The sequence below is a fragment of the Natator depressus genome, chromosome 2, assembly GCF_965152275.1.
Source record: "Natator depressus isolate rNatDep1 chromosome 2, rNatDep2.hap1, whole genome shotgun sequence".
NCBI classification, from domain to species: domain Eukaryota; kingdom Metazoa; phylum Chordata; order Testudines; family Cheloniidae; genus Natator; species Natator depressus.
Genome location: NC_134235.1, coordinates 149,279,168 through 149,297,320, shown reverse-complemented (window position 1 = coordinate 149,297,320; position 18,153 = coordinate 149,279,168). Strand labels below are relative to the sequence as shown.

General features: G+C 44.5%; 1 protein-coding gene across 1 annotated transcript in view; it reads left to right on the top strand.

The window, feature by feature from the left end:
- The window catches only part of ELP2 (elongator acetyltransferase complex subunit 2), a 115,157-nt gene that overhangs the window by 73,613 nt on the left and 23,391 nt on the right, over nt 1-18,153 (top strand). The window contains exons 14-16 of the mRNA XM_074945103.1: nt 1,187-1,256; nt 15,125-15,220; nt 15,376-15,433. Of these exons, the coding sequence (XP_074801204.1) occupies nt 1,187-1,256; nt 15,125-15,220; nt 15,376-15,433 (224 nt within the window). The remainder of the gene's footprint in view (nt 1-1,186; nt 1,257-15,124; nt 15,221-15,375; nt 15,434-18,153) is intronic.

Below are 18,153 nucleotides of genomic sequence, written 5' to 3'. Positions count from 1 at the left end.
CCATACCGTTCTCCCTTTGTACTCTGTTTGTGGCCTATAATAGTCCAGAACTCTTTACAGGCCTTGTCTGCACAGGAAAGTTTTACCAGTTAGATTGTAACTATGTACAATACATCTATGATATAGTTTTATCAGAATAACCCTCTGTTTGGACACAGTTATTCTGGTATAAAACTGGCTTTTTTGATTTAGCTTAAACCCCATCCTTGTGACATAAGGCACTTTTATACCAAAATAAGTGTCCACCTGGGGTTATACCCGGAACAATTGTATTGCTTTAAATTCATACTTTTTACTGAAAAAACTTTAAACAAGACCTTAGAGACTGTTATTTGTATTCTGGGTTTCTGATGTGGTTTTATGATATAATTAAATATTATTTATCAGGTAAGGTGTTTCCACCAAATCTGTTAACCCAATCCTGGAAAATACTTTTGTATCAGTGAATTTGCACAGAGGTGCTGAGTATGAATATACGCACCAGTAGGTACTGATCTCTCATGTCCCTGTCCTCCCACCCCCCGAAAAGTCCTCCAGCCTGACTTCCCACTCCTAGCTTTGGCTTTCTCCCAGGACTTCTCTTCCTTTGAAATATAGCTGATGCAAACTGCCACTCGGCTAACAGGACCGTTTCTCTCCCTGTCCTGCCATGTGCCCAAAGCAAAGCTGCCCCTTAGGCACCCAAAGTCGTCTTGAAAATCCCAGATATATACTCTCACCTCCTTTTCCCCCCGAAAAATCCTTCCTTGTACCCAGACCTCAAAACACCTAGTTCCCACGTCTTGTCTTCCTGGAAACTGTATTCTTTGAGTTAAGTATTCACTTTATAAAAGTGCTCGCTCGCTCGCGCTCTCTCTCTCTCTCTCTAATTGAATAAGTGAAGTTACCTCAGAATACCTGTACTAAAATGATTAAAGATGCATGCTTCACATCAAATCTAGAGAACTGAGCAAAGTTCACCATATGTAGTTTCAGAGGAGGGGCTGAAGCATGGCATGGCTTTCAAAGCCTGGCAGTGCAACTGCTCAAGCATACACTTCCCTGAGGAATTCTGGATGATTCAGAGGCTTCTTCTACAATGTGACACATCTTTACTTCCCTCTAGTGACATCTGGCCCTTGATTTTAAAGTACCCATAAAGTATACTAACTTCTGCATGAAAATATGTTTACTTTTTTTTACCCAGGATGCTGTTGACCTTCCAGAAGGCGCGACTGTACCTGCTTTGGGTTTGTCCAATAAAGCTGTCTTTCAGGGTAAGACTATTGTGGTTAGTGGTGAAGGCACTCCAGAGTTGATTGTAAATTTACATCATTACTTGTCTTAAAAGTGTATGTTTGATGATTTGACTAAGTCTGCTACCATACAACTGATTAACATTTAAGATCACCTGGAACTATTGTTAGGTGCTGAGCATTTACCTATCTATGTAGGCTTCTTTATTGGTGCCCACGCTATTTGAGTGCCCTCCCGAATATAAAAATGACAACAATAATCTCTCCTTTCCCTGCCATCAAAGACAGGCTTAGGAATTTTTAATACTGATGTATGAGAATGAAGGTGCTGATATGGGAATGCTTGGGCAAAGAGATGGGGTTTGCATTTAGCTCTGAATATGGTGGGATTAGTGGCCATTCTTATTTCATCTGGCAAGTGAGCTCTGTAGTCCTGATACAGCTCCTAGGAATGTTTATCTTCTGCAATCACTAATCTCCGTCTGTGACCAGCTAGTTCATTATTGCAGTAAATAATTGTTATAATGGTGGAGGGAGTCTCAAGTGACTAGGACCAATTCCATGAAGGACTTTGAAAATCAGGACTGAGACCTATATCTGCAGTCTGTGCTTAATGGAGAGCCACTGCAGAGGGTAACATAACAGGGTGGTGTGTGTCTAGTGACTCGTGTTGCAGAGTTTGTGGGATTTTTTTTTTTAACAAGCTGGATCTTTCTCATGGCATGGGCTTCATTTGTAGATATAGAGAATTGCAGAAGCTTAGTCTGGGTGTTATGAAAATGTGGAACTTTGAGGCCAAATTTGAGTCTGGTAGGAGCGTGTTCAGTATTCTGGCAAGCAGGAGATGGAACTGGCCTTGTGGCTAAAGCACTGAATTGCGTCTTAAGAAAACTATTCTGTTCCTGCGTGTGGTATCCACACTTCCTGTGTGACCTTTTTGCAGGCCACTTAATATATTGGTGGCCCAGCTCCCCATGTGTAATAAACCAAGATAATCATACTTTCTTTCCTAAGGGGGAATTGTCAGGAGTAGTGAGTGACATTTGTAAGGCACACTGATAATATGGTGATGAGCTCCTTAAACAGATCATTGTTAAAATAAAAATAAAGAGGAGGTACTTCATTCTGGACCCTGGCCTCTCATGCAGTCTGAGACCTTTTGTGCCTATCTTCCTGCAAACTCTTGAGGTAGCTCATGGACTTGGCCATCCTCGTTCTCCCCTCAAACCAAATACTCTGCCTCTTTTTAGGTCTAGAAAGGCCTAGATGCCTCCTGATCCTTTCCTTACTATGGAGAATATAGAGTAGAGCTATAATCAAGTCTTGAGGGACAGATTCTATTGGCCATAGTTCTGAGGTGTGAGATCCTTTTCAGAATGGTCCTTGTCTCCTGAGTTTGGAAGAGGGATGAAGAGAGTAAAAGTTCCAGATAGGATCCATGCTGCACTCTCCTGTACTCACCTGCCTTAGGTTAATTGGAACCAAGTGTTTGAGAATGAGAGATCCTGCCATTTCTGCCTCCCCCATATTTCTTATTGGAGCAGGCCGAGTTGTAGTCATGCCAGCTGTTTGGACTGCAAGTAGGGCTTTGACCCTTTCCTGATCTGTGCTGCTTTCTGATATTCCAGGCTGGGTCTTATCCCTGACTGAAAGGAGTCATCCCTCGAGTGGTACTTCTGTTGTGGGCAGGAAGAACAGGAGCTTCTGCCCTCATAAGAGGACTTGCATTCACTTCACAATCCAGCAAAATCCTAGGACTGCTTTAGTTTACCTATGTTGTTAGCCACTATCTTAATCAAGTTTCTCTCTGAAAAGATTCCGCCTAAGAAATTTGAAATACACAGGATTTGATTCCAGTTATTATTAGGGCTGTAGATTAATTGCAGTTAACTCATGCAATTAAATAAAAACAAATTAACTGTGATTAAAAAAATTAATCGTGATTAATCGCACTGTTAAACAGTAACCAATTGAAATTTATTAAATATTTTTGGATGTTTTTCTACATTTTAAAATATATTAATTTCAATTACAACACAGAATATAAAGTGTACAGTGCTCACTTTACATTATTATTTTTTATTACAAATATTTGCAGTGTAAAAATGATAAACAAAATAAATAGTATTTTTCAATTCACCTCATACAAGTACTATAGTGCAATCTCTTTATCTTGAAAGTGTAACTTACAAATGTAGATTTTTGTTGTTGATACATAACTGCACTCAAAAACAAAACAATGTAAAATTTAATGCTTACAAGTCTACTCAGTCTTACTTCTTGTTCAGCCAATTGCTAAGACAAACAAGTTTGTTTACATTTACGGGAGATACTGCTGACTGCTGCTTATTTACAATGTCACCTGGAAGTGAGAACAGGCATTTGCATGGCACTTTTGTAGCTGGCGTTGCAAGTTATTTATGTGCCAGATGTACTAAACATTCATATGCCCCTTCATGCTTCAGCAACCATTCCAGAGGACATGCTTCCATGCTGATGACGCTTGTTAAAAAAATAATGCGTTAATTAAATTTGTGACTGAACTCCTCGGGGGAGAATTGTATGTCTCCTGTTCTCTTTTACCTGCATTCTGCCATATATTTCATGTTATAGTAGTCTCGGATGATGACCCAGCACGTTTGTTTTAAAAACACTTTCACAGCAGATTTGACAAAACGCAAAGAAGGTACCAATGTGAGATTTCTAAGGAATAGATACAGCACTCCACCCAAGTTTTAAGAATCTGAAGTGCCTTCCAAAATCTGAGAGGGACAAGGTGTTGAGAATCCTTTCAGATGTCTTAAAAGAGCAACACTCCGATCAATGCAGAAACTACAGAACCCAAACCACCAAAAAAGAAAATCAACCTTCTGCTGGTGGCATCTGACTCAGATGATGAAAATGAACATGCGTCAGTTCGCTCTGCTTTGGATCGTTATCGAGCAGAACCCATCATCAGCATGGATGCGTGTATTCTGGAATGGTGGTTGAAGCATGAAGGAACATACGAATCTTTAGCACATTTGGCACATAAATATCTTGCAATGCCAGCTACAACAGTGCCAAGTGAACGCCTCTTCTTGCTTTCAGGTGACATTGTAAACAAGACGTGAGCAGCCTTATCTCCTGCAAATTGTAACCAAACTTGTTTGTCTGAGTGATTGGCTGAAGTAGGACTGAGTGGACTTGGAGATTCTAAAGTTTTACATAGTTTGATTTTTGAATGCAGTTATTTTTTGTACATAAGTCTACCTTTGTAAGTTCAACTTTCATTATAAATAGATTGCACTACAGTACGTGTATTAGGCAAATTGAAATATACTATTTCTCTTGTTTTTTACAATGCAAATATTTGTAATAAAAATAAAGTGAGCACTTTACACTTTGTATTCTGTGTTGTAATTGAAATCAATATATTTGAAAATGTAGAAAATATCCAAAAATATTTAAATAAATGGTATTCTATTATTGGTTGACAGTGTGATTAATTGCATGATTAATTTTTTTAATTGCTTGACAGCCCTAGTTATTATCCATTGTCCAAAGCTTAAGCCAGAGTTGGTGCCTGGCCGCAAAATTTTCAGGTTGGAAAACATGAAATGCAGGACAGACATTTTAGTTCCCACCAGAGCCACAGTTTCTGTAAAAGACCTCTTAACGTTGGATCATTGCAGAAACTTATTTGCATTTTCCAATCACTCCAAGCAATTTTCAGTTTTCTATTTCACCTGTGGAGATTATTGATAATGCAGAACACCACAATTTGGTTAGCTGTCTGCGCTTTAGATGTTTATGAGGGTATTGATAATAACAGTCTGGCTGAGAAGTCTAAAGATGTTCGTAGATGACATAATTATAAGGGCATTGTCACCAGGGCCTCTTGGAAGAAGAGGCTCACCTATTCTCCATGAGGGTGATCTAACTAAAGGTGGCACTGAAAAACAAAACCAAAAAACTATATGTTGAAGCTATCAGTGTATAAAATACAGAATGATTCCTGAATCAAGAAGATTTCCAGCTGATATCCAAGTTAGGCCACCCCCAAGTGTATCAAATTCCCTTCAGTCAAAACACTAAGGTGAAGCCCTTCATCAGGGAAGCAGATCAGGGATCTGTAGATTCTCTACCTAACAAAGGTCTAGGCATCTCCCAAAGGAAGTGGGGCTAAAAAGACTTAGAAAGGAAGTGGTCATTCTTTTCGCTCCAAGTTGGTCAAGACTGCTATAGTACCGTGACCTAGTGGAGCTATCAGAGGCTTTTGTTATCTCTCTCCAGTGGGCTAGAGATCTCTCTCTCTCAGAGGCTGCTCCTACATACCAATCCAGGTTAACTGAATCTTACAGCTAGGCTATTGAGCAGCACGGATTAAATCAGATAGGGTGGTACTTTACAGTAAAACTGTTAGCCTCACACTGGCCTTCTAATCTCTCAGCCTACACAAGAGTTTGGACAAAATTCATCTAGGGATGTCAATGTAAAAATATCAGTCCAAAGAATCTAGGCATTCCAGCTCTTCTGGATTTCTCATTAAGGTTACCAACTGTCTAATCGCACAAACCCAAACACCCTTGCCCTGCCCCAAGGTCCCACCCCTGCTCCGCCCCTTCTCTGAGGCCCCGCCCCACTCACTCTCTCCCACCCTCACTCACTTTCACCGGGCTGGGGCAGGGGGTTGGGGTGCGGGAGGGGGTGTGGGCTCTGGGCTGGGGCGTGGGGTTGAGGGGTTTGGAGTCTGGGAGGGGGCTCCAGGCTAAGCCTGTGGCAGGGCGTTGGGGTGCAGGAGGGAATGTGAACTCTGGGAGGGAGTTTGGGTGCAGGTGGGGGCTGGGGTAGAGGGTTGAGGTGTGGGAGGAGGTTCAGTGTGTGGGCTCTGGGAGGAAGTTTGGGTGTGGGAGGGGGCTGGGACAGGGGGTTGGGATGCAGGAAGGGGCTCGGGGTGCAGGCTCTGGCTGGGCGGTGCTTACCTCAGGCAGCTCCCGGAAGCAGCAACATGTCTGGCAGCGGCCCCTATGCTCAGGGGCAACCAGGCCGCTCTGTGCTCTGCCCCTGCCTGCAGGCACCATTCCCGCAGCTCCCATTGGCCGTGGTTCCCCATTCCCAGTCAATGGGAACTGTGGAGTCGGGGCAGGGGCAGACCCCCTGGCTGCGCTGCTGCCAGACATGTTGCTGCTTCCAGGAGTGGCATGGAGCCAGGGCAGGTAGGGAACCTGCCTTAGCCCCGCTGTGACACAGGACTTTTAGAGGCCTAAAATCTCCCGGATTGGCTTCAGTAGCCTCCAGGAGACTTCCAGCCAAACCAACCAACCCTGTTTCTCATAAAGCAGCCTCGAATTGGGCCTAATACCTCCTGTCATCACATCTCACACCTGTGTTAAACATCATTGATCCACTACAGGCTTATCCAACTCTGATAGATCACAGTTAGGCCTGTTTTTCCTAGGTGGAATCTGCTCTTAAGACTTGTTTCCTGGTCACAATCACCTCATCAAGAGTTTTCTCTAAAATTTCTGATCTTGTAAGACATGAGGGCAAAGTAATTCTTCATGTGATTGCTTATGTCGATTCCAAGTAGGTGTGTGTGCGCTGCATGCCCAGTCATCGCAGGGGTTTTCCTTAGTGGTACCCGTTGGGTTGGCTGTGGAGCTTCCTGGAGTGGTGCCTTCATGGCCGTGTCTATAGGTCCTGCCGACCCGCTGCCTCTTCAATTCCTTCTTACTTCCAGTGACGGTCATTCGAGCAGCTCCTCTCAAATAATTTGACAGTTACAGTTAGTGATAAGTGTAGTAGTTAGTTAACTTTTAGTTGGAGGTTCTTCCCACCCCCCCTGGGGACTGGGGCATGCCCAGTCTCAGGGCTTCAAGCCGTGCAGGTCCTGCCTGAAGCCCGTGCCAAAGGGAGACCCACACGATTGCTATCTAAAGTGTCTCAGAGAAGGACACCAGTCCTACAGGTGTAAAATCTGCAGGGGTTTTAAGCCCAGAACTAAGAAGGAGCAGGACTTTCACTTAAAGCTCTTTCTAATGGAGTCAGCTCTTCAACCCCAACCGCTCCCGGTAGCATCTGGCTGAGTGCTTCGGTGCACCACGGCACCACCATTCCCCAGCACTGAGGACCAGCTGTAGTACGAGGCACTGCTTGCAGTCGCTGGTGTGGCACAAGAAAAAGAGAGCTGACAGGGCACTCCCCTGCTCGTGCAGCAGAGCAGGCGGGCACCAGTGGGGTGTGTCCCACGTTGGGACACCCAGTCTTGGGGCCGCCTAGACCGGTGCCATCTACTCCGGCCTCTCAGGGAGGTCTGTTGAGTCTGGCCACAGTGGTCTCCCCGGTGCGGGAAGATTTGGAGGAGGACGACTTGGATGCTCCCTCCACACCAGACACATTTGAGGTAGCCAAAGAGTTGATTGCCATGATGGCGTAGTTCCCTGTTCCACCAGCAGATGCACCGGCGCTGGCTCAGGCTCCAGCACGAGCATCATCATCGGCACTGACACTGATCCAGCATAGGGGCAAGCCCATTATGATGTGGCACTGATCCCCGGCACCGTCTCGATCTGCACTGCCCTGGTCAGATTCGGACTTCTCGGAGACTGATTCCTATGCTTCTAGGTGGAGTCGGCACCGCTCTTCACACTGCCCTAGGCAAGACAAAGGGCAGCAGGTGCCTGGTCTCCTCTGTGGCTGGGACCAACTCAGTGGCCTTTCTGGACACCATGGGCCTACCACCAAGTCCAGAGTCTGGGTTCCAGGTCCCTGTCAGTGGTGGTGAAGGCATGAATCCCTCCATCGGCCATGTCTGTAGCCCAGGAGCCTCTCTGGGGTAGGGATGCACAAGCCCAGGCTGATGAGAACGTCAGCACCGGCACCGAAGCAGCCGTGGTACCGGGTGCTACTGCCATTTCCTGCACCTCTGAAGTGGCGTAGGGGACCTCCGCGAGCCGGAGGGGCAAGAGGACCCCATGCCTCCGAGGGCATCATCCTCGTCCTCCCTGGATGAGGCAGTAGCAGGCACCTTCACCACTCTGCCCGCCATGGACACCAGGGCCTATCAAGACCTGCTCAGAAGGGTGGCCCAGAACCTGAACTTGCAGGCAAAGGAGGTCTCTGAGAATACCGATCCCATGGTGGATATTCTGGTCCCTCAAGGGTGGCTCTGCCTCTCATCAAAACCATACAGAATGCCACCTAGGCACTGTGGCACATGCCCGCCTCTATCCTGCTGATAGCCAAGGGAGTAGAGTGCAAATACTTGGTGCCTTCTAAGGGGTACGAGCACCTCTTCACCCACCCCCAAATCCAAGGACGCTAAGAAGCTGGACCTCTTCAGTCAGAAAGTTTTTACTCCACTGGGGGAGCGCCAGCTTCGCATAGGGAATCAGCAAGTGGTCCTGAGCCGCTATGCTTATAATTCCTGGAGCTCTCTGGCCAAATTCCAGGAATTGCTCCCAGCTGACTCCTGCTCAGAGTTTGGAGTGGTTCTGGAGGAGGGAAAGGTGGTTGCCAGGACATCTAAGGTAGAAGGGAATATATAAAGATCTTTTCCTGAACTGATAAGTTCCACAAATGTGTACAGCGTATATTTTAACTGTTTTTAAAGTCACATCAATCATGTGCTCCACTCGCTTTCATTTGCTGAGCCTTTGGGGTATGGGGGGGAAAAAAAGAGTTAATCTTGGTTGGGAGTTATTTTTGTCTAAAAATTAAAAACAGTTACCTACCTTTCATAACTGTTGTTCTTTGAGATGTGTTGCTCATGTCCATTCCAAGTAGGTATGTGTGTGCCCTCTTTTCAGGCCGCCCTGGACTCAGCTGACTCAGCCACTTCGCTATGTGCCCTGCCATAGCTATGAGACTCAGCTCTTGGCTACAGGTCTCATGGCTCCCACATGAGGTCCAGAACACAATTCAGGACCTGCCCTTCGAGTGCTCCGCCCTCTTTGCTGAACAGACAGACTCAAGGCTGCATAGCCTTAAGGACTCGCAGGCGACCCTCAAGTCTTTGGGGCTGCACACACCAGCCCTGAAAAGTAATGCATTTAAGCCCCAGGCCACCCAACAATTCTGCCCTGCCCTTCCTAGACAGGAGTGCAGTAGGAAGCTGGGCAGAAGTAATAGGCGGTGCACATCTCAGTCCTCCTCCAGCCAAGGGCAGGGCTCAGCTAAGTAGCCCACGGGCTGAAAGCCAAACTTTTGAAGGTGCACCTGAGGATGGAGCACCAGTTTGATACCCAGATCCTTCCCCTCCCTTTGTGAACTGTCTATCCTATTTTTACCATGCCTGGGCTCAAATAACCTCAGGCTGTTGGTAGAGTTGGGTATTCTCTCCAATTCTGTTCCCTTCCCCCCATCCCCCAAATCCCTCTTAAGGGACCCTTCTCACAAGCAAATTCTAGTGGAGATGCAAACGTTCCTACAGCTGCGGGCGGTAGAGGAGGTTCCTCTGGAGTTCAGGGGCAGGGGATTCTACTTCCCTTACTTCTTAATCCCCAAGGCCAAAGGCGGCTCAGGCCCTTTTTAGACCTGCAAAACCTCAACAAATTCATGAAGAAATTGAAGTTCCGTATGGTCTCCCTGGCCGCCTCTATTTCCTTTCTGGATCTGGGGGACTGGTATGCTGCCCTCGACTTGAAGGATGTATACTTCCACATCTCTATAATCCCTTCCCACAGACGGTTTCTGTGGTTTGTGGTTCGCAGTACACATTATCAGTTCACGGTCCTCCCCTTCGGCCTATCGGCGGTGCCTCGGGCGTTCTCCAAGTGTATGGCAGTCGAGGCGGCCTTTCTTTGAAAGTGTCAGGTGCAAATCTTCCCATACCTAGATGACTGGCTCATCCAGAGCCGGTCCTGAGCCCAGGTGGAGGAACACGTGAACCTGGTACAGATGACGTTCCTCAGTCTCGGTCTCATCCTTAACGTGGTGAAGTCAACTCTGGCTCCCACTCCAAGAATAGAATTCATCAGGGCCCTCCTGGACACCCAGGCCAAGGTGTTCCTGCCCAAGTCTCGTTTTCTAGCCATGAGCGCCATCATACGAGCTCTCCACTGGTTCCCCACCATGACAGCCAGAAACTGCCAAAAATTACTCTGGCATATGGCAGCATGCACTTATGTGGTGCAGTATGGAAGGCTGTGCCTCCATCCCCTCCAGGCGTGGCTGGCCCAAGCGAACAGACCAAATTGGGACCACTTGGACAGTCTAGTCATGCTTTCTCCTCGGGCTCTCAAGTCCCTCTGGTGGTGGCTCGATCCACAGACAGTCTGTGTGGGAGTACCTTTTTCCAAACCACAGCAGTCACTGTCGCTAGTCACAGATGCATCAGTGCTAGGGTGGGGAGCGCACCTGAGGAATCTCAGAACTCAAGGCCTATGGTCCCAAGTGGAACCATAGCTACACATCAATGTCAGGGAGATATGGGTGTGGCATCTAGCTTGCCAGACATTTCAGGCCATCTTCAGGGGCAAATGTGTATATGTGTGGACACACAACACCACAGCGATGTTCTATATGAACAAACAGGGGGTGCTCGCACCTCTCCTCTGTGCCAGGAAGCCCTCAGGTTGTGGGACTTGCATTGCCCACTCGGTACTGTTGGAGGCATTGTATCTGTCAGGTGTACAAAACAAACTGGCTGATCACCTCAGCAGATCTTTCCACGGCCACAAATGGTTTCTCCAACTGGATGTCGTCAGCAATATCTTCCTGAGGTGGGGATCTCCCCAGGGAGACTTGTGTGACAGGTTGGATCACAGAAAGCCCCTTGAGACTGCTAACTGATGTGCTGAGACTACCTCTGAGCCTGTTTTTCCTGGTAGCTTGGGACTTCAGTGCCTTGCCTGGTTTGAGCCTGCTATAAACACAGACCCAGGTCTGAACAATGTCCCCCACACGCTGCAGACTTAACTGAAAACAGCTTAAGAAGTGCTCCTGTCTCCAACACTGAGGTAGGCAGCTCCCAATGGAGTCCAGACCCCCAAGTAAATCCATTTTACCCTGTATAAAGCTTATACAAGGTAAACTCATAAATTGTTTGCCCTCTGTAACACTGATAGAGAGAGATGCAAAGCTGTTTGCCCCCCCTTTCACTATTAATGCATACTGTGGGTTAATTAATAAGTAAAAAATGATTTTATTAAACACAAAAAGTAGGATTTAAGTGGTTCCAAGTAATAACAGACAGCACAAAGTGAATTACCAAGCAAAATAAAACAAAACATGCAAGTCTAAGCCTAATACAATAAGAAAACTGAATACAGATAAAATCTCACCCTCAGAAATGTTTCAATAAGCTTTTATCACAGACTGGACGCCTTCCTAGTCTGGGCACAGTCCTTTCCCCGTACAGTCTTTGTTTCAGCTCAGGTGCTAGCTAGGGGATTCCTCATGACTGCTTCCCGTTTGTTTTGTTCCACCCCGTTATATATCTTTTGCACAAGGTGGGAATCCTTTGTCCCTTTCTGGGTTCCTACCCCTCCTTCTAAATGGAAAAGCACCAGGTTAAAGATGGATTCCAGTTCAGGTGACATAATCACATGTCACTGTAAGACTTCATTACTCACTTTCCAGCACACAGGTATACAGGAAGACTTACAAGTAAACAGAGCCATCTACAGTCAATTGTTCTAGTTAATGGGAGCCATCAAGATTCCAAATGACCATTAATGGCCCACACTTCGCATAATTACAATAAGCCCACTGTATTTTCCACTGAATGCATCCGATGAAGTGAGCTATAGCTCACGAAAGCTTATGCTCAAATAAATTTGTTAGTCTCTAAGGTGCCACAAGTACTCCTTTTCTTTTTGCCAATACAGACTAACACAGCTGCTACTCTGAAACCCCTCAAAGTTATATTTCATATTTCTAGTTTCAGATACAAGAGTGATACATTTATACAAATAGGATGGCCACACTCAGTAGATTATAAGCTTTGTAATGATACCTTACAAGGGATCTTTTGAATGAAGCATATTCCAGTTACATTATATTCACACTCATTAGCATATTTTCATAAAATCATATAGAATGCAACATCACAACATGTTCGCAGCACAAGGCAACAGGAAGTGCTAGCAGTTCTGCTCCTTCCTGAATCACAGCCCTGGCTCAATGGTGGATGCTTTTCTCCTCTCGTGGGTGGGGCGCCTGTTGTATGCATTCCCGCCGTTCCGTCTCATCCACAAGGTCCTCCTCAAGGTCCAGCAGGATAAGGCTTCACTGATTCTCATAGTGCCGGCATGGCCCGCCAACACTGGTTCTCCATGCTGTTGAGCCTCTGGGTGGACATGCCCATGACCTTGCCAATGATTCCAGATCTCATCACGCAGCACTGTGGCTTCCTTCAGCACCCCAACCTAGAGTCTTTGCACCTCACCACATGGAAAATCCATGGTTAAACCCGCGTTAGCGCTTCAGTGCTCCAGTTCGGTTTGGAAGGTTCTCCTTGGCTGTAGAAAACCTTCCACTCTTGCCACTTATCTAGCCAAGTGAAAAAGGTTCTCTGTTTGGTCTGCACAGAATGACACCCCTCCACTGCAGTCCTCAATCCCCTTTGTACTGGACTACTTACTCTACATAATGCAGCAAGGGCTGGCAGTCTCGTCAATCAAGGTGCACCTGGCAGCTATTTCCGCTTTCCACCCGGGTGCAGCCGGGCGGTCGGTATTTGCTAACCCCATGCTTGGATGCTTCCTTAAAGGGCTAGACAGACTGTACCCCCAGGTGTGACAACTGGTCCCCCAATGGGACCTTAACCTGGTCCTCTCAAGGCTCATGGGGCCCGTTTCAAACCTCTTAGAACTTGTTCTCTGCTTTACCTCTCTTGGAAAGTGGCATTTCTCGTGGCAATAACGTGACTCAAAACTTTATTGTCTGAGCCCCCTTATACAGTGTCTTATTAGGGCAAGGTACAGTTGCGGCCACACCCGGCTTTTCTCCCTGAGGTTGTTTCACAATTTCACGCAAATCAGGACATCTTTTTACCAATGTTCTTCCCAAAGCCACATGCTAATGACAGAGAACGCAGGCTCCATTCCCTAGAAGTCAGACGGGTGCTGGCTTTTTACATTGAGCGGACAAAGCCATTTAAGAAGTTGACGCAACTCTTCAGCGCCATTGTTCAGAGAATGAAAGGGTTTCTGGTCTCATCCCAATGAATTTCTTCTTGGATCACGGCCTGTATCAGGACGTGCAACGACCTGACAAAGACACCAACCCCAGCATTGACGGCGCACTCCATGAGAGCGCAAGCTTCATCTGCAGCGCTCCTGGCGCAGGTCTCCATTGAGGACATCTGCAGGGCGGCGACCTGGTTATCTATTCATACCTTTATGTTGCACTATGCCATCACACAGCAGGCTAGAGACAGTGCCGCGTTGGGTAGAGCAGTGCTTCAGTCTGCAACTCGGTGAACTCCGACCCCTCCTCCAGGGCACTGCTTGGGAGTCACCTACTTGGAATCAACACGAGCAATCACTCAAAGAAGAAAAAATGGTTACCTGCCTTTCATAACTGTTGTTCTTCAAGATGTGTTGCTTATGTCCATTCCAAGACCCACCTGCCTCCTCTCTGTCAGAGTATCCAGCAAGAAGGAACTGAAGAGGTGGCGGGTCGGCAGGGACCTATATACACGGCCATGAAGGCTCCACTCCAAGGGGCTCCACAGTCCACCCAATGGGTACCGCTAGGGAAAAACCTTCCGACGATTGTGCATGTGGCGCACACATACCAACTTGGAATGGACATGAGCAACACATCTCAAAGAACAACAGTTATGAAAGGTAGGTAACTGTTTTTAATTTTTAGGCCAAAATAACTCCTAACCAAGATTCTCTTTTTTTCCCCCCCATACCCCAAAGGCTCAGGAAATGAAAGCGAGTGGAGCACATGATTGATGTGACTTTAAAAACAGTTAAAATAGACACTGTATATATTTGTGGAACTTATCAGTTCAGGAAAAGATCTTTATATATTCCCTTCTACCTTAGATGTCTGGGCCTGAGAGCAGCCAATTCCTATTTGCACTAGGTAGAACAAGTGTTCTGTCCACTGACATATTTTCTCTTCTGTTCTGCCTCATTTTTCCTCCCTGCTTATATTTTTTCTTAGTGCTTTCTGTATGCCAGATATCTTCTCTGGAGAAGTCATCATCCAGAATTGAAAATTTATTACTTGATAGCATCCTTTCTGAGACTGACCTCTCCCTGAGTCTGCCCCACCTGATAAGTTCTTTTGGTAACTTTTCAGTGGCCTCTTTAGGGTCAGATTAACAGTTGAATTTTAATTTACTAATTTACTTTAACTTTAGGCACCTACTGTATTTAAGTGCTGAGCAGCCAGCAGCTCACATTTAAGTTCATGGGAAGTGCAGAGTTCGCACCTTTGAAAATTAACCCCTTATTTAGGTGCTTAAATATAGATTTACAAGGCTAACTTTAGGCACCTGTTTTTAAAATCTTGGCTGTAGTGTTTCCACACATCTTTGAAAATACTCCTCTGGTGCACGGGGAGAAGCACATGGCCAACTCCTGGAGGTTTGTGGATGAGTCTGAACTCCCTTAGAGTCTCTGTAAGAGAGAGACAGACCAAGTGCCTCTAATCCAGGGAGAGGTCAGTCCCAGAAAGAAAATAATCAAGTAAGAAGTTTTCCATTTCATACTATATATTTGTCTGACAAAGGCTTTTTCCCCCTGCTTCCCTAGATGTACATTAGATACTTGAATTTATATTAAATAACTAATTCCTAATTTGCATAGTAGGATATTACTGAAATAGACACATCTCATCTAGATAATTTCTGTGGTAAAACTAATAGGATCTCTTTACTTATATGTAACCAAATTTTCATGTCAAGTATTTTCTCTGTGGCTGAATTAAATATTTATTTTGAACAGGAGATATGGCAGCTCAACCAGCTGATGAGGAAGAAAAGTTTAATAGTGTTTCGAATCAGTATAATCAGATTTACTTTCAACCCCTCATCCTTACAGGTATGCAACATAAAAAGGGTATTTTATATGAATTAGTAGTTGCTTTCATTACTAGAATGAGGTTTTTTGGGTGTTACCCTTTGGGACAGAGAGATAAACTGATAAAGAAAAACACTATACTAAATTTGAATAAAATGTATGCATATGTCTTGTAGAACCTCCCACAGAAGATCATTTGTTGCAGAATACATTATGGCCTGAAGTTCAAAAGCTGTAAGTTATTTTGTTTTATATAAATATGGAAATGTTACAAAATGTCTTAGAAGCTCTTGTTGTAACTGATTCATGTAGTCTTGTACACAGTATTATAATACATGTTTATAAGGCATCCATTGCAGTAATATGTTATGTTCTTAATATCCAGTGCTCTTATTCATTCTTTTGCTAGTTGTTTTAATGTTGTGCATGTTCAGTATGTAGATTGTAAGAAACTTTTTAATCTGGGTCAGTATACAAGTTTGCACTGGATAGATAGGAACTGATATACTTTTAAATAAGCTATTTCCATGTCTCTCAAGGTGGTATGTCTGTAGCATAGCAGTCAAGTATAGCTCCTTGTCAGCTTCATGTAGGGCTTAACACTTTTGAAACCTCTTATTAAAAAGCCCCCTGTGACCTGCATCCTATTAAAACATTGATATTAAGACACATTAAGACTAAAGGGCTTATATCAGCAGCCTATAATGATAGCCAAAAGCAGTGTTCTGAAGCTGTACTATATTCCCAGCCATAAATGCACTTATGCAAACACGGATCTTTCTGATCCATTGAAGCTTTTTTCTCCAGGATTATATGGAAACAGAGAACACAGCATTTGCAATAAACATAAATCCTGAGAAGTGTTTTCACATAATATAGTCATGCCAACTAATATAAACCATTTGGGTAAAAGTAATACACACAATAAATAAAAAAATAAATAAAGCATATATTGGAATTTGTTGTTCCTAAATGCCAAAAATATGTGTTCTTGGTATTAATGGTGTGTTGAAATGTCATAAAATGACTGAAAAAGTTTCACTGGCTTAAAAACCCAATCCTGGGAGAATGGGTGAATCCAGTGGGACCATAACACTCTATCTATTGGGCTTCATTCTGATAAGAGTAAACCTTGTCATAGAGCAAGTCTGAACAAGAACACCACCAAACTCAGTCCAGTTTGTAAGGAAACTGGAATCAAGCAGTTGTTTCAGATAAATACCCCTGCTGCATAGATCTGTATGCATCTGTGTGACAGTCAGCTGGGATTCCCAGAACTGTGAGCCACTTTACCCTCTTAGCCTCAGCAAGTAGGAGCTTTGCTGCTAAGCTGACACAGCAGCATGTCTGCCTTACCAGAAAACTCTTCAAGATGCTCTGCCAGTCCAAATCTTGTCTAGCAGGTAACAATCAGTGAACCCCAGTTCCTGAGTTCCCCAGAGATATCTTTCTCTACAGTGCTCAGCTCCTCTTACTGTAGCATCCACAAAATTTACCGAGCCTGCTGATCCTATAAAGAGACACATCCTCTACTTCAATCATAGCACTAAGTTGGTTTATGTTAAAAGTAAAACAAGTTTATTAACAAAAGGACATAAGTAAGTGAAACCAAATATAAGAAATAAGGATAGAAATGTTTACAAAGAAACAAAAATAAAAATATGCGTCTAAGACTAAAATTCAATAAACTAGTCTTTGGTTCAAAGGCATTTTTCTTTCCAGTCTTTCTTCCAGGATGGCTGACCAGTTTTTTAACTTGGACCCTTCAGAGAGTTCAAAGTGTTTAGTTTCTTTGTCACCTCAGGTGAAGGTTAAAACAGGGGTTCTCTTCCCTCCTTTTTGTAGTCCAGTAAACTTTTGAAATGTATTCTTTGAAAAGTAAGCCCAGACAAAGTCTCTCTTTCATGCTGCCTTCTCCTCCCGATTGTTAGCTGATAGCTTTGTTTATCTTGTATGCAAATGTACCTTCATTGTCTCTGCTTGAGAACCCGGCTGATCAGGCAAACAAATACACATACCTTTGTCTAGGGCAGACTGAGCTTACGCATTGCTAGCCAAACGCATTTTAAGAGCGTAATTCCAACACATAATTCGTTGTATATACCCTGTATGTGTTCACCGCACAGTGATGTTCAGGAACATTGTGTTACCGGTTTGTATATGATACCTTACATTACACCTTATAGATACAGATTATGACAACGAGTTGGGATATACTGGGCTGGTCAGGTCAGCTGAAACTCACTGCTAGATACCAGGGAGCCTTTTATCTTCTGGCACTAGGATGCTCTGAGGGTCACAATCTGATACAAGGAAGGTCATTTTTCCTGGTGGTAGTGACTTCAGCTCATAGACTATGCTTCGAGCTTTAGTGACTAATTTACTATAGAACAGACCCACACAAGATTCTTTTTCAAAGTGATTGATAGTCTCCAACAGAGGGGGGAATCCCATCATCATGCCATGGTCTTCCCACGCTCTCTTGCCAATCCTACGAATGGCCCATAATTCACATCAAAATGTCCTTGGGATTCTGCTTGTATTGATCTGCCGCCTTTCTGTGTCCAAGATGAAAGTATTCATATTTTTTCTTATTTTAAAAAGTTAAAGTTCAAGATTAACAATTTATTCTCCCCTGCCTCAGGGAGAACCAGTTAAAAGTGTGGGGGAGAAGTCTAGCTGCATTTCAGTATATCCACTATTTTGGATTCTTATGCAGTAATGCAACCTTGACATTTTTTGATTCACATTACTTAAAATCATAATTATATTACATTTTAGGGGCGGGGTTGTGGGTGGCTTATTTAATCTAATTGATTTCCATCTTTTTTAAGAGAATCTTTTTTGATAAATAGGCAGTGGGATGTAAAGTATTCTTGGGTTTCAATTTTATTGCACAGCATTAATCTTAAAAGCAACGTGAAATCACATAATGTAGATTGCATGTGACCGTA